Source organism: Salvelinus namaycush, chromosome 39 (assembly GCF_016432855.1).
Source record: "Salvelinus namaycush isolate Seneca chromosome 39, SaNama_1.0, whole genome shotgun sequence".
NCBI classification, from domain to species: Eukaryota; Metazoa; Chordata; class Actinopteri; order Salmoniformes; family Salmonidae; genus Salvelinus; species Salvelinus namaycush.
Genome location: NC_052345.1, coordinates 9,583,223 through 9,600,722, shown reverse-complemented (window position 1 = coordinate 9,600,722; position 17,500 = coordinate 9,583,223). Strand labels below are relative to the sequence as shown.

General features: G+C 44.8%; 1 protein-coding gene across 1 annotated transcript in view; it reads left to right on the top strand.

Moving 5' to 3' along the window:
- Positions 1-17,500, top strand: part of LOC120032673 (sodium/potassium/calcium exchanger 3-like) — a 70,737-nt gene that overhangs the window by 39,605 nt on the left and 13,632 nt on the right. Inside the window, exon 4 of the mRNA XM_038978870.1 lies at positions 14,745-14,847. Coding sequence (XP_038834798.1) covers positions 14,745-14,847 — 103 coding nt within the window. The remainder of the gene's footprint in view (positions 1-14,744; positions 14,848-17,500) is intronic.

Below are 17,500 nucleotides of genomic sequence, written 5' to 3'. Positions count from 1 at the left end.
AATGAAACAGAGAAGGACAGGGGTGATGGAGAGAATATGAAAGAGGTAGAGAGAGGAGGAGAGAGAGACTGTGAAACAGTGAGTGAGAGAGAGAGAGAGAGAGAGAGAAAGAGAGGGAAGGTTAAAGAGAGGAGAGGGAAAGAGTAAGGGATGAGATCTCCAGTGGGACGTATGGATATGTGTAGCTGTGGGATACACTGAGCCAACTTAATATCTTACCCACACACACAGTACCCACACAAACAGTACCCACACAAATAGTACTCACACACACAGTACCCACACAAACAGTACCCACACAAATAGTACTCACACACACAGTACCCACACAAACAGTACCCACACACACAGTACCCACACAAACAGTACCCACACAAATAGTACTCACACACACAGTACCCACACAAACAGTACCCACACAAATAGTACTCACACACACAGTACCCACACAAACAGTACCCACACAAATAGTACTCACACACACAGTACCCACACACACAGTACCCACACAAATAGTACTCACAAACACAGTACCCACACACACACAGTACCCACACAAATAGTACTCACACACACAGTACCCACACAAACAGTACCCACACAAATAGTACCCACACACACAGTACCCACACACACAGTACCCACACAAATAGTACTCACACACACAGTACCCACACAAATAGTACTCACACACACAGTACCCACACAAACAGTACCCACACAAATAGTACCCACACAAACAGTACCCACACAAACAGTACCCACACAAATAGTACTCACACACACAGTACCCACACACACAGTACCCACACAAATAGTACTCACACACACAGTACCCACACAAATAGTACTCACACACGCAGTACCCACACAAATAGTACTCACACATGCAGTACCCACACAAATAGTACTCACACACGCAGTACCCACACACACAGTACTCACACATGCAGTACCCACACACACAGTACTCACACACACAGTACCCACACAAATAGTACTCACACACGCAGTACCCACACACACAGTACTCACACACGCAGTATCCACACACACAGTACCCACACAAAAAGTGCCCACACACTTAGTACCCACACATACAGTACCCACACAAATAGTACTCACACATGCAGTACCCACACAAATAGTACTCACACACGCAGTACCCACACACACAGTACTCACACATGCAGTACCCACACACACAGTACTCACACACACAGTACCCACACAAATAGTACCTACACACGCAGTACCCATTCATGCAGTACCCACACATGCAGTACGCACACAAACAGTACCCACACACGTAGTACCCACACACGCAGTACCCACACAAGCAGTACCCACACACATAGTACCCACATACGCAGAACCCACACACGTAGTACCCACATACGTAGTACCCACACACGCAGTACCCACACACGCAGTACCCACACAAGCAGTACCCACACACATAGTACCCACACACGCAGTACCCAAACACGCAGTACCCACCACATGCAGCGCCCACACACAGCACATGGCATGTTTCCCAAAGTGAGGAACTATCCCTTACAATCTGTTGACCTCTGACACTGTACATCTCATCAGAGAGGAGAAACCAATAGTCATGATACTTGTGGTCTGTACTGTAAGAGACAGTGAAAGAGAGAATGGCTGAAAGAGGAAGCGGCATGACACACTGTATTAATCAAGAGAGAGAGAGAGGCGGAGAGAGGGGGGGGACAGTTAGAGAGAGAGAGGTGGGTGAGAGAGAGAGAGAGAGAGAGAGAGAGGGCGCGGGGACAGTTATAGAAAGAGGGGGAAGAGAGAGAGACTGTTGAGAGAGAGGCGGGGAGAGAGGGGTGGAGAGAGAGGGGGGAGAGGGAGAGAGAGGGGGGGGGGCAGTTAGAGAAAGGGGGGAGAGGGAGAGTGGGGGACAGTTAGAGAAAGAGGGGGGAGTGAGAGACCATTAGAGGGAGAGAGAGCAGCAGAGTGAGGGTGGGAGAGAGAGAGACCATTATAGTGAGGATGGGAGAGAGAGAGAGAGAGAGAGCAGCAGAGTGAGGGTGGGAGAGAGAGAGAGAGCAGCAGAGTGAGGGTGGGAGAGAGAGAGGGAGTACAGCTGACTGAGGTCTGATTGCTGATTGATGCATTGACTTCCTCTGATTGAGCTTTAGTGAGGAGTGAACTGGGAGACTGGCTTATGATTGCAGAGAGTATTGAGTGGGGTGGTTGCAGTGTGTGTGCACGTGTGCGTGTGTGTGTGTGCACTTTTGCATACATATGGAGCCAGTGTTATCTACCAGCTCTCACAGTCTCGCGTCAGAAATAGTCGTTCATCCCTGTTTCTCAAATCTAACATTTGTAAGTTGTTCCAAATTTCCAGGTGTTTAAGGTTTAGTTTAGACATTAACTCAGAATGTTTCAGGTTACGGTTAAGTTTGGGCATTAACTCCATATGGTTAAGATAAGGGTTAAGGTTTGGGAAGGCTTTAAACAAAACTATAAAAATCGTTCTATCGCTGGATTGAAACTCGCAACCTTTGGAATCAGAGGCTTACAGTGAACCTACTTGAAGGTAAAAACAAGCACTGTTCCCCCTAGTGGCCGGTTCCCACATCATCTCCCGACATCCTCAGACATGGATGGACGTCGAATACTGACTTGTATCACGAATGACCTGGCTGAGTGTTATAGCCAACACAGAGTGTGTTTGTGTGTGTGTTATAGCCAGTAGGCGATAGAAGGCTCGGACCACCTCAGTAAACCCAGCTAACCTCGTGCTAATTACCATGGTGTTCCAGGCCAGGCTCAGACAGCCTGGAGGAGGAGCTCTCTTGTCCTTTCTTGCCCTCCTTTTCTCTATATCTCTTTCTCTCCTATCTCTTTGATGTACACACTCTTGATGTGCACATTCTTTCTCTCTCTCTCTCTCTCTCTCTCTTTCTGTCTGTCTCTCTCTCTCCTTCTTTCTCTCTTGCTGTCTTGTGAGGCCATTAGCAAAGTGGAGAAGGTAGCCTGGAAAGAGAGATACATAGAGAGATATGTCCACTCTGGAAAGTCAAAACTCTGTGGGAGTTTTCAGTTGAGACCATAACACGTTATAGACCATAACACATACAGTGCCTTGCAAAAGTATTTATCCCCCTTGGCGTTTTTCCTATTTTGTTGCATTACAACCTGTAATTTATATAGATTTTTATTTGGATTTCATGTAATGGACATACACAAAATAGTCAAAATTGGTGAAGTTAAACATAAGTTGTTTAAAAATAAAATTACAAAAAAAAAACGGAAAAGTGGTGCATATGCATTCACCCCCTTTGCTATGAAGCCCCTAAATAAGATCTGGTGCAACCAATTACCTTCAGAAGTCACATAATTAGTTAGATTGCACACAGGTGGACTATATTTAAGTGTCACATGATCTGTCACATGATCTCAATATTTATACACCTGTTCTGAAAGGCCCCAGAGTCTGCACCATGAAGGGGCACCATGAAGACCAAGAAGTTCACCAACACGTCAGGGACAAAGTTGTGGAGAAGTACCGATCAGGGTTGGGCCACCCACCAAAACTCACAGACCAGGCAAGGAGGGCATTAACCAGAGAGGCAACAAAGGGACCTAAGATAACCCTGAAGGAGCTGCAAAGCTCCACAGCGGAGATTGGAGTATCTGTCCATAGGACCACTTTAAGCCGCACACTCCACAGAGCTGGGCTTTACGGAGAGTGACCAGAAAAAAAAGCCATTGCTTAAAGAAAAAAATAAGCAAACACGTTTGGTGTTTGCCAAAAGGCATGTGGGAGACTCCCCAAACATATGGAAGAAGGTACTCTGGTCAGATGAGACTAAAATTTAGCTTTTTGGCCATCAAGGAAAATGCTATGTCTGGCGCAAACCCAACACCTCTCATCACCCCGAGAACACCATCCCCACAGTGAAGCATGGTGGTGGCAGCATCATGCTGTGGGGATGTTTTTCATCGGCATGAACTGCGAAACTGGTCAAAATTGAACGAATGATGGATGGCGCTAAATACAGGGAAATTCTCGAGGGAAACCTGTTTCAGTCTTCCAGAGATTTGAGACTGGGACGGAGGTTCTCCTTCCAGCAGGACAATGACCCTAAGCATACTGCATAAACTGCATAAACTGCATAAAGCAACACTTGAGTGTTTAAGGGGAAACATTTTATTGTCTTGGAATGACCAAGTCAAAGCCCAGACCTCAATCCAATTGAGAATCTGTGGTATGACTTAAAGATTGCTGTACACCAGCAGAACCCATCCAACTTGAAGGAGCTGGAGCAGTTTTGCCTTGAAGAATGGGCAAAAATACCACTGTCTAGATGTGCCAAGCTAATAGAGGCATGCCCCAAGAGACTTGCAGCTGTAATTGCTGTAAAAGGTGGCTCTACAAAGTATTGACTTTGGGAGGGTGAAAAGTTATGCACGCTCAAGTTTTCTGTTTTCTTGTTTGTTACACAAGAAAAAAATATTTTGTATCTTCAAAGTGGTAGGCATGTTGTGTAAATCAAATGATACAAACCCCCCCAAAAATGTATTTTAATTCCAGGTTGTAAGGCAACAAAATAGGAAAAATGCCAAGGGGGTGAATACTTTCGCAAGCCACTGTATGACTGTATGCATTTTCTTACTGACGTTCAGGCATAAACGCTTTCCACATCTTCCACCCACAGTAGCCGTTATTCTGATAATGAATACTCGCAGTACCATATCTTTCCATGTATTGTATTCCTCCACCATTCCCTTGCCATAATATACATCTGGATCTAGTAAAAATGGTAAGTTGTATCAATACAGACAAACACACTCCGCCAACCTTGTATCTATAGAGCACGTCAATGCTAATGGTCAATGTACTGTATGCTAGTGAGAGTCTGCCCCCAGGTTAAAGATGTGTATTATTTTTGTGCACCACTTTCCCTCTGCCACTTAAACCCACTCACTCTGAAGAAGACATGGTTGCTATGGAGTGGGTTGCTGCCTCGGCTTACACTTGGCTACGTCGCCAGCTAGCACTCACTCCGACACAAGTAGTGGAGTTGATTATATCAAATAGGAATGAGTGAAGAGATGTGTTCTCCATTCAAGGCAGATTGAAGGGTGGAAAATTCTGTCTCTTAAATATTACATAGATATAAAGTAGTATAATGCTATGGTAACTTTATTTGACATGGTCATTATGACATTATAACAATATTATAATTAACATGATATGATATCTGTCATTTAGATCTTAATATCTGTCATTTAGATCTTGGCTATCCCTACCCTGGTCAACAGCCCTGCACCTCCCCACAAAAACTTGCCCAAACCTCCCCCATTTCTCCTTCACCCAAATCCAGATAGCCGATGTTCTGAAAGATCTGAAAAATCTGGACCCCTACAAATCAGCTGGGCTAGACAATCTGGACCCTCTCTTTCTAAAATTATCCGCCACAATTGTTGCAACCCCTATTACTGCCTGTTCAACCTCCCTTTCGTATCGTCTGAGATCCCCAAAGATTGGAAAGCTGCCGCGGTCATGCCCCTCTTCAAAGGGGGAGACACTCTAGACCCAAACTGTTACAGACCTATATCTATCCTACCCTGCCTTTCTAAGGTCTTCGAAAGCCAAGTTAACAAACAGATCACCGACCATTTCGAATCCCACCGTACCTTCTCCGCTATGCAATCTGGTTTCCGAGCTGGTCATGGGTGCACCTTAGCCACGCTCAAGGTCCTAAACTATATCATAACCGCCATCGATAAAAGACAATACTGTGCAGCCGTATTCATCGACCTGGCCAAGGCTGTCGACTCTGTCAATCACCACATTCTTATCGGCAGACTCAACAGCCTTGGTATCTCAAATGATTGCCTCGCCTGGTTCACCAACTACTTCTCAGACAGAGTTCAGTGTGTCAAATCGGAGGGCCTGTTGTCTGGACCTCTGGCAGTCTCTATGGGGTTGCCACAGGGTTCAATTCTCGGGGTGACTCTTTTCTCTGTATACATCAATGATGTCGCTCTTGCTGCTGGTGATTCTCTGATCCACCTCTACGCAGACGACACCATTCTGTGTACTTCTGGCCTTTCTTTGGACACTGTGTTAACAAACCTCCAGACGAGCTTCAATGCCATACAACTCTCCTTCCGTGGCCTCCAACTGCTCTTAAATGCAAGTAAAACTAAATACATGCTCTTCAACCGATCGCTGGCCGCACCTGCCCGCCCGTCCAGCATCACTACTCTGGACGGTTCTGACTGAGAATATGTGGACAATTACAAATGCCTAGGTGTCTGGTTAGACTGTAAACTCTCCTTCCAGACTCACATTAAGCATCTCCAATCCAAAATGAAATCTAGAATCGGCTTTCCATTTCGCAACAAAGCATCCTTCACTCATGCTGCCAAACATACCCTCGTAAAACTGACTATCCTACCCATCCTTGACTTTGGCGATGTCATTTATAAAATAGCCTCCAACACTCTACTCAGCAAATTGGATGCAGTCTATCACAGTGACATCCGTTTTGTCACCAAAGCCCCATATACTACCCACCACTGCGACCCGTGTGTTCTCGTTGGCTGGCCCTCGCTTCATATTCGTCGCCAAACCCACTGGCTCCAGGTCATCTATAAGTCTTTGCTAGGTAAAGCCCTGCCTTATCTCAGTTCACTGGTCACCATAACAGCACCCACCCGTAGCACGCACTCCAGCAGGTATATTTCACTGGTCACCCCCAAAGCCTATTCCTCCTTTGGCCGCCTTTCCTTCCAGTTCTCTGCTGTCAATGACTGGAACGAACTGCAAAAATCACTGAAGCTGGAGACTCATATCTCCCTCACTAACTTTAAGCATCAGCTGTCAGAGCAGCTCACAGATCACTGCACCTGTACATAGCCCTTCTGTAAATAGCCTATCTGTAAATTGCCCATCCAACTACCTCATCCCCATATTGTTATTTCTTTCTTTCTTTTGCTCTTTTGCACCCCAGTATCTCTACTTGCACATTCATCTTCTGCACATCTATCACTCCTGTGTTTAATTGCTAAATTGTATTTAGTTCGCCACTACGACCTATTTATTGCCTTACCTCCCTAATCTTACCTCATTTGCACACACTGTATATAGATTTTTTTATATTGTGTTATTGACTTTACATTTGTTTATTCTATGTGTAACTCTGTGTTGTTGTTTGTGTCGCACTGCTTTGCTTTATCTTGGCCAGGTCGCAGTTGTAAATGAGAACTTGTTCTCAACTGGCCTACCTGGTTAAATAAAGGTGAAATAAAAAGTAAAAATGTAGATCTTAATATCTGTCATTTAGATCTTAATATCTGAATTTAGATGTTGTTTGTCATTTAGATGTTAATATCTGTCATTTAGATGTTAATATCTGTCATTTAGATGTTAATATCTGTCATTTAGATGTTAATATCTGTCATTTAGATGTTGTTTGTCATTTAGATGTTAATATCTGTCATTTAGATGTTAATATCTGTCATTTAGATGTTAATATCTGTCATTTGGATGTTAATATCTGTCATTTAGATGTTAATATCTGTCATTTAGATGTTAATATCTGTCATTTAGATGTTGTTTGTCATTTAGACGTTAATATCTGTCATTTAGATGTTAATATCTGTCATTTAGATCTTAATATTTGTCATTTAGATGTTAATATCTGTCATTTAGATGTTAATATCTGTCATTTAGATGTTGTTTGTCATTTAGATGTTAATATCTGTCATTTAGATCTTAATATCTGTCATTTAGATCTTAATATCTGTCATTTAGATGTTAATATCTGTCATTTAGATCTTAATATCTGTCATTTAGATCTTAATATCTGTCATTTAGATGTTGTCTGTCATTTAGATGTTAATATCTGTCATTTAGATCTTAATATTTGTCATTTAGATCTAAATATCTGTCATTTAGATCTTAATATCTGTCATTTAGATGTTGTTTGTCATTTAGATGTTAATATCTGTCATTTAGATGTTAATATCTGTCATTTAGATGTTAATATCTGTCATTTAGATCTTAATATTTGTCATTTAGATCTTAATATCTGTCATTTAGATGTTGTCTGTCATTTAGATGTTAATATCTGTCATTTAGATGTTAATATCTGTCATTTAGATCTTAATATTTGTCATTTAGATCTAAATATCTGTCATTTAGATCTTAATATCTGAATTTAGATGTTGTCTGTCATTTAGATGTTAATATCTGTCATTTGGATCTTAATATCTGTCATTTAGATGTTGTCTGTCATTTAGATCTTAATATCTGTCATTTTGAACTTAATATCTGTCATTTAGATCTTAATATCTGTCATTTAGATGTTAATATCTGTCATTTAGATGTTAATATCTGTCATTTAGATCTTAATATCTGTCATTTAGATCTTAATATCTGTCATTTAGAACTTAATATCTGTCATTTAGATCTTAATATCTGTCATTTAGATCTTAATATCTGTCATTTAGATGTTGTCTATGTGTGACATGAGTGGTCATGTGTTACTTACCTCTTTAAAAGCCAGAGCTAGAATCGGTGTGTGTGTGTGTGTGTGTGCGCACGCCTGCCTCTCTACAGTAATGGCATGTACATGAGTGAGTACAAAACAGTACAGTACAAGGTAGACAAGATAACTCGTTTCATGAGTCTACTGTCATTAATCCACCACATGACTGTATCTTTGTTGAGAGGATAACCTTCCTACTGCAACACAACACTTTATTCACGTCCCATTTCTACCTTTCTTTCTCTCTTTCTCACTTCCTCTCTGACCTCCTTTGTCCTGCTTTCTCCTGACAAAGAACACACGCATGCACGCACGCACACACGCACGCACGCACGCACGCACACACTCAGTACCCTGTTTGTGGACTATGGAGAAGCCAGCTGTACCTTTTTTCTTATAAAGCACAGGCATCTTTTGTGCTCTTGAAATGGCCCTCCAATACCCCACCGTTGTACAATAGAATCAGGTGACTCATATCTCAAATGCAACACTTCCATAAAAGTCAGGAGTTGTTAGGCAGTACAGATGGATTGGCATCTGGGGGGGGGGGTATATTCACTTTCTGCTATTTTCTTTTTGTCCGTTCAGAGTCAGACACAGATGATAACTTTAGAAGAGATACTGTACCGTCTCTACATTTAGTGGTGCATCAGGGTGAAACTCTCTGCAGGCAATGCTTTAGAGTGTTTGTGCCATTGGGGGGAGTGTGTGTGTGCGTGCATACTTGCTTGATTGTGTGTGCACATGATTTCTCATACCTTGTGTGTGTGTGCATGCGCGTGTGCGTGCATGTGCGCCTCCGTGTGTGTGGAAGGGTGTTGACTTGGCTGTGAGTTGGTATCTGGCATAGTAGTATTGTTCACAGAAGAGAGGGCCAGGGTGGTAGAGTGTTGGACATGGCTGGGCACATCTGCTGCCTGTATCCCTCTGGCAATGGGCATTAGTCTGGGCACACTGACTCCATTACACTCTGCCATGCCCCGCACACACACACACACACACACACACACACACACACACACACACACACACACACACACACACACACACACACACACACACACACCGTTTTCAGTTTCACGCATAGAGATGTAATGGCCTCCTCGGTGGCAGCAGGGGCCCATGATAAAAACAGGATTTGGGCCAAGTGCTCTCCCTCTATACAACTCTATGGTTTGACGTTATTTGATGTTAAAGATGAATGGGGATGGTGGAATTTTAGTGCTTCAGTAGTAATGTACTCATGCATGAACTTAATGTATGTGGAATGTGTTTGTGCGAGTGCTGCCTGTCCGTAATGGGATTCTACAATAGGAATGAACAACTCTTCTTCATCTGAACAGTCATTAGAAGGTTTTATCTTCTGTGTCTGTGAAGACCTTCTCTCTCTTTCTTCCTTTTCTTTCTTTCTGTCTGTCTGTCTGTCTGTCTGTCTGTCTGTCTGTCTGTCTGTCTGTCTGTCTGTCTGTCTGTCTGTCTGTCTGTCTGTCTGTCTGTCTGTCTGTCTGTCTGTCTGTCTGTCTGTCTGTCTGTCTGTCTGTCTGTCTCTCGTTCTCTCGCTCTTTCTCTCATTCTATCTCTCTCTGTTTTTCTCTTTCTCTCTCCTCTCTCCATTTCTCTCCCTGGTTCCTAGAGCAGATCCCTTCATCCTCTCTATAATGTTTATTATAATAATGTGTTTTCCTTAGCAAACAGAGCAGAAAAGGCGTAGGCAGGGCAGGCGTCTTGATCTGTGTGCGAGTGTGCTTGTGTGTGTGTGTGTGTGTATGTGCATGCGTGCGTCCGTGCGTGTAGCACTCGTAGCTGTAAAAATTAAACACATCCAGCTGCCGACACCAAGATACACACACACACACACACACACACACACACACACACACCACACACACACACCATGAGATATCCGTCCTCCTCCTGCTCTCTACTCTCTGTGTTGTTTTACTGTGAGTTCTGCGTTGTGTTAGACGAGTTCCCTAATATAACATAGGAACAGACCTGTGTTCAATCAAACACATACAGAATGCACGGCACACGGGTCACCAGAGAACTAGGCCCCTTTCACACTACTGAGCTGAGCAACCGCTGAGCTGTACTGTGCTGGCCTGGTTACTCTTCCACCGTCGTTGCTGGAAAGGACAACATCTGAGCCAGCACAGTATGTCTCAGGTCAGCAGGAGAGTGTGAAAAGGGTAATATATTGCATCCACTCAGGAACATTGAGAGGTTGAGAGGTTGAGTTAGTTTGCAGTGTGAATGAGTCAGGGAAAGGTAGAAACTGAAAGGTTGGGAAGAGGTGAACTAAGTTTATGCAGGTGAGGAGGAAAAGGCGTTTTAGAGTGTTGGGATTCAGCTGCTGTAGCTAGCTGACTGTCTGGCTGGGCTTTCCAGTGAAAAGCGTTGAAATCGCATTTTAGTTAGCAGTAGTTAGCACTATTTGCGTTGTCCCCCCCAACCCCTCTTTTATGCTGCTGCTACTCTCTGTATGTCATATATGCATAGTCACTTTAACTATACATTCATGTACATACTACCTCAATTAGCCCGACTAACGGGCCCCCGCGCACATTGGCTACCTGGACTATCTGCATTTTGTCCCGATACCCACCACTCACCAACCCCTCTTTTACGCTGCTGCTACTCTCTGTTTATCATATATGCATTGTCACTTTAACCATACCTCCATGTACATACTACCTCAATTAGCCCGACTAACCGGTGCCTGTATATAGCCTTGCTACTGTTATAGCCTCGCTACTGTTATTTTTCACTGTCTTTTTACTGTTGTTTTTATTTTTTTACTTATCTATTGTTCACATAATACAGTTGAAGTCGGAAGTTTACATACACTTAGGTGGGAGTCACTAAAACTCGTTTTTCAACCACTCCACAAATTTCTTATTAACAAACTATAGTTTTGGCAAGTCGAGTAGGGCATCTACTTTGTGCATGACACAAGTCATTTTTACAACAATTGTTTACAGACAGATTATTTCCATTATAATTCACTGTATCACAATTCCAGTGGGTCAGAAGTTTACATACACTAAGTTGACTGTGCCTTTGAACAGCTTGGAAAATTCCAGAAAATGATGTCATGGCTTTAGAAGCTTCTGATAGGCTTATTGACATCATTTGAGTAAATTGGAGGTGTACCTGTGGATGTATTTCAAGGCCTACGTTCAAACTCTAAAGAAATCAGCCAAGCCCTCAGAAAAAAAAATGTGGACCTCCACAAGTCTGGTTCATCCTTGGGAGCAATTTCCAAATGTCTGAAGGTGCCACGTTCATCTGTACAAACAATAGTACGCAAGTATAAACACCATGGGACCACACAGCCGTCATACCGCTCAGGAAGAAGACGCATTCTGTCTCCTAGAGATGAACTTACTTTGGTGCGAAAAGTGCAAATCAATCCCAGAACAACAGCAAAGGATCTTGGGAAGATGCTGGAAGAAACATGTACAGAAGTATCTATATCCACAGTAAAACGAGTCCTATATCGACATAACCTAAAAGGACGCTGAGCAGGGAAGAAGCCACTGCTCCAAAACCGCCATAAAAATGCCAGACTACGGTTAGCAACTTCACATGGGGACAAAGATCGTACTTTTTGGAGAAATGTCCTCTGGTCTGATGAAACAAAAATAGAACCGTTTGGCCATAATGACCATCGTTATGTTTGGAGGAAAAAGGGGGAGGCTTGCAAGCCGAAGAACACCATCCCAACCGTGAAGCATCATGTTGTGGGGGTGCTTTGCTGCAGGAGGGGCTTGTGCACTTCACAAAATAGATGTCATCATGAGGTAGGGAAATTATGTGGTTATGTTGAAGCAACATCTCAAGACATCAGTCAGGAAGTTAAAGCTTGGTCGCAAATGGGTCTTCCAAATGGACACTGACCCCAAGCATACTTCCAAGGTTGTGGCAAAATGGCTTAAGGACAACGAAGTCAAGGTATTGGAGTGGCCATCACAAAGCCTTGACCTCAATCCTATAGAAAATTTGTGGGCAGAACTGAAAAAGCGTGTGCGAACAAGGAGGCCTACAAACCTGACTCAGTTACACCAGCTCTGTCAGGAGGTTGTGGAAGTTTGTGGAAGTCTACCCGCAACGTTTAACCCAAGTTAAACAATTTAAAGGCAATGCTACCAAATACTAATTGAGTGTATGTATACTTCTGACCCACTGGGAATGTGATGAAATAGATCCAATCTGAAATAAATCATTCTCTCTAATATTATTCTGACATTTCACATTCTTAAAATAAAGTGGTGATCCTAACTGACCTAAGACAGGGAATTTTTACTAGGATTAAATGTCAGGAATTGTGAGAAACTGAGTTGAAATGTATTTGGCTAAGGTGTATTTCAACTTTCGACTTCAACTGTACCTATTTGTTACTTAAACATTGCACTGTTGGTTAGGGCCTGTAAGTAAGCATGTCACTGTAAGGTCTACCTACACCTGTTGTATTCGACACACGTGACAAATAAACGTTGATTTGATTTGGAATAGCATCACTGTATTAGCAGCTATTAGCATTGGTGGAAGCAGTGGTTGTGCTAGCTACTAGATATAGCCACTAGCTAGCACAACGTTGACCGTCTGGCTGGCCTGTCCAGTGGAAACGTGGTGAAATCCAGAGCAGATGTTAGCGGTGGAATAGACTGTTGATTGGTGGACGAGGTGGGATGATGAAGGGAGAAAAGGAAGAGAGGAGGAGAGAGGAGCCTGGAGAATGAATGGAGGGAGAGAGAAGGAAGGAGAATGATGAATGGAGGGAGAGGGAAGGAAGTGTGGAGTGAGAGGATAACATAGGTATTTAAGCTCTCTTTTTCTTTCTTTCTATCTCTTATTTTTCTCTGTCTCGTTCTCTTACTCTCTCTTTCTCCCTGTCTCTTTTCCCCTCTCTCTTTTCCACTCTCTCTTTTCCACTCTCTCTTTCCCCCTCTCTCTTCCCCCTCTCTTTCCCCCTCTCTCTTTTCCCCTCTCTCTTTTCACCTCTCTATTTCCCCCTCTCTTTCCCCCTCTCTATTCCCCCCTCTCTCTTCCCCCTCTCTCTTTTCCCCTCTCTTTCCCCCTCTCTCTTTCCCCTCTTTCTTTCCCCCTCTCTCTTTTCCCCTCTCTCTTTCCCCCTCTCTCTTTCCCCCTCTCTCTTTCCCCTCTCTATTTCCCCCTCTCTCTTTCCCCCTCTCTCTTCCCCTCTCTCTTTCCCTCTCTCTTTCCCACTCTCTCTTTCCCTCTCTCTTTCCCCCTCTCTCTTTCCCCCTCTCTCATTCCTCCTCTCTCATTCCTCCCCTCTCTTTCACTCTCTCTTTCCCCCTCTCTCTTTCCCTCTCTCTCTTTCCCCCTCTCTCTTTCCCCCTCTCTCTTTCCCCTCTCTCTTTCCCCCTCTCTCTTTCCCCCTCTCTCTTTCCCCCTCTCTCTTTCCCCCTCTCTCTTTCCCCCTCTCTCTTTCCCCCTCCCTATTTCCCCCTCTATTTCCCCCTCTCTCTTCCCCATCTCTCTTTTCCCCTCTCTCTTTTCCCCTCTCTCTTTTCCCCTCTCTCTTTTCCCCTCTCTCTTTTCCCCTCTCTCTTTTCCCCTCTCTCTTTCTTTCTCTTACACACTTTTTTATGCACAATAAGGAGTGATAGCTTCTAGCGCTTCTTGTACCCTTTCCCCTTGTAGCCCTACTCTCTTTCCATGTATAATTTCCCTCTCTCCTCCCTCTCCTCCTCATCCCTCTCTCCTCCTCACCCTACATATCCTAATCCTGAGCTCTATTTTTACTCTCTCTCTCTCCTCTCTTTGTCCTTTTCTTCGCTCTCACTTTATCCATCTCTTTTTCTCTTCTCCTCTGGTGGGTCTTTCAGTTCTCAGAGGAGGCGTACACACAAACACACACACACACACACACACACACAGACACACACACACACACACACACACACACACACACACACACACACACACACACACACACACGATCCTTGGCAGGATGCTGCAGGACTGTCATACAGACACACACTCACAGATGGACGGACGCAGGCATGCACACACACACAAATAGACATTTAGGCGAGGTGCTGCAGGGCCAGCCCTTGTCAGTTCATATGAGTTATGTGTCCTCCATTAGCTTGTGAGTAGCATTGACCTCACAGGACAGACGTCAGAACACACACACACACACCATCCATCCACACACATACACACAATCTCTTGCTTGAGTAACTCGAAATCTCTGTCTCTTCCAGCTTTGCACGAGTTCCCTACAGATCTGTTTACCCACAGGGAGAGGACAGAAGGAGCTGTGGCCCTACACGTCCTGTGTGTGAGTTCAGTCTTTTTCACTTTGATCTCACACTGTCTGTCTGCCTGTCTGCCTGTCTGCCTGTCTGTCTGTCTGTCTGTCTGTCTGTCTGTCTGTCTGTCTGTCTGTCTGTCTGTCTGTCTGTCTGTCTGTCTGTCTGTCTGTCTGTCTGTCTGTCTGTCTGTCTGCCTGCCTGCCTGCCTGCCTGCCTGCCTGCCTGCCTGCCTGTGACCGTGTAGGTATCCAGGGGGTGGCAGGTGGCCTGGCAGTTAAGAGCGTTGGGCCAGTAATCGAAAGGTTGCTGGTTCGAATCCCCAAACCGTCAAGGTTTAAATATCTGCCTATCTGCTTCTGCCAACAACAACTGGACGCTAATTAAGGCAGCTCCCCGCACCACTCTGATTCAGAGGCGTTGGGTTAAATGCAGAAGACACATTTTGATTGAATGCATTCAGTTGTACAACTGAATAGGTAGCCCCTTTTCCACTAGGTATCCCCTTTCCCACTAGGTATCCCCTTTCCCATTAGGTATCCCCTTTTCCACTAGGTATCCCCTTTCCCACTAGGTATCCCCTTTCCCACTAGGTATCCCCTTTCCCACTAGGTATCCCCTTTCCCACTAGGTATCCCCTTTCCCACTAAGTATCCCCTTTTCCACTAGGTAGCCCCTTTCCCACTAGGTATCCCCTTTTCCACTAGGTAGCCCCTTTTCCACTAGGTAGCCCCTTTTCCACTAGGTAGCCCCTTTCCCACTAGGTATCCCCTTTTCCACTAGGTATCCCCTTTCCCATTAGGTATCCCCTTTCCCATTAGGTATCCCCTTTCCCATTAGGTATCCCCTTTTCCACTAGGTATCCCCTTTCCCATTTAGGTATCCCCTTTCCCACTAGGTATCCCCTTTCCCACTAGGTATCCCCTTTCCCACTAGGTATCCCCTTTCCAACTAGGTATCCCCTTTCCCACTAGGTATCCCCTTTCCCACTAGGTATCCCCTTTCCCATTAGGAATCCCCTTTCCCATTAGGTATCCCCTTTCCCATTAGGTATCCCCTTTCCCACTAGGTATCCCCTTTTCCACTCGGTATCCCCTTTCCCACTCGGTATCCCCTTTCCCACTAGGTATCCCCTTTCCCACTAGGTATCCCCTTTCCCACTAGGTATCCCCTTTCCCACTAGGTATCCCCTTTTCCACTAGGTATCCCCTTTCCCACTAGGTATCCCCTTTCCCACTAGGTATCCCCTTTCCCACTAGGTATCCCCTTTCCCACTCGGTATCCCCTTTCCCACTCGGTATCCCCTTTCCCACTCGGTATCCCCTTTCCCATTAGGTATCTCCTTTCCCACTAGGTATCCCCTTTCCCATTAGGTATCCCCTTTCCCACTAGGTATCCCCTTTCCCATTAGGTATCCCCTTTCCCACTAGGTATCCCCTTTTCCACTAGGTATCCCCTTTCCCATTAGGTATCCCCTTTCCCACTAGGTATCCTCTTTCCCATTAGGTATCCCCTTTCCCACTAGGTATCCCCTTTTCCACTAGGTATCCCCTTTCCCATTAGGTATCCCCTTTCCCACTAGGTATCCCCTTTCCCACTAGGTATCCCCTTTTCCACTCGGTATCCCCTTTCCCACTAGGTATCCCCTTTCCCACTAGGTATCCCCTTTCCCACTAGGTATCCTCTTTCCCACTAGGTATCCCCTTTCCCACTAGGTATCCCCTTTCCCACTAGGTATCCCCTTTCCCATTAGGTATCCCATTCCCACTAGGTATCCCTTTCCCACTAGGTATCCCCTTTCCCATTAGGTATCCCCTTTCCCTCTAGGTATCCCCTTTCCCATTAGGTATCCCCTTTCCCATTAGGTATCCCCTTTCCCACTAGGTATCCCCTTTCCCACTAGGTATCCCCTTTCCCATTAGGTATCCCCTTTCCCACTAGGTATCCCCTTTCCCATTAGGTATCCCATTCCCACTAGGTATCCCTTTCCCACTAGGTATCCCCTTTCCCATTAGGTATCCCCTTTCCCTCTAGGTATCCCCTTTCCCATTAGGTATCCCCTTTCCCATTAGGTATCCCCTTTCCCACTAGGTATCCCCTTTCCCACTAGGTATCCCCTTTCCCATTAGGTATCCCCTTTCCCACTAGGTATCCCCTTTCCCATTAGGTATCCCCTTTCCCACTAGGTATCCCCTTTCCCATTAGGTATCCCCTTTCCCACTAGGTATCCCCTTTCCCACTAGGTATCCCCTTTCCCATGTCTCTGTGCGTGTCTTTAATCAACCTTTCACATTCATAACACCTCAATAAACTATTTTAAGTTCCCGTAAAAAAGAAATCACACACTCAACACAGTGGAAAAATAACAACTTCACGTCAGTCCCCCCTGTATTTCTCGGCTGGCTGGGTGTTTGTGCATAGTGCGAACCATGGGATAATTGTTAGCGGGCCGCCGTCCAAGGCTAAAAAAATGGCCCCCGAGTCCAAACTATCCCGCTTGGAGGAACAGAACAGAACAGAACACAGCATCTGGTACCGAATGAGGCCTGCCAACTGTGTGTGTGTGTGTGTGTGTGTGTGTGTGTGTGTGTGTGTGTGTGTGTGTGTGTGTGTGTGTGTGTGTGTGTGTGTGTGTGTGTGTGTGCGCGTGCGCGTGCTCCTCACTCTAGCTGGGGTCCTGTC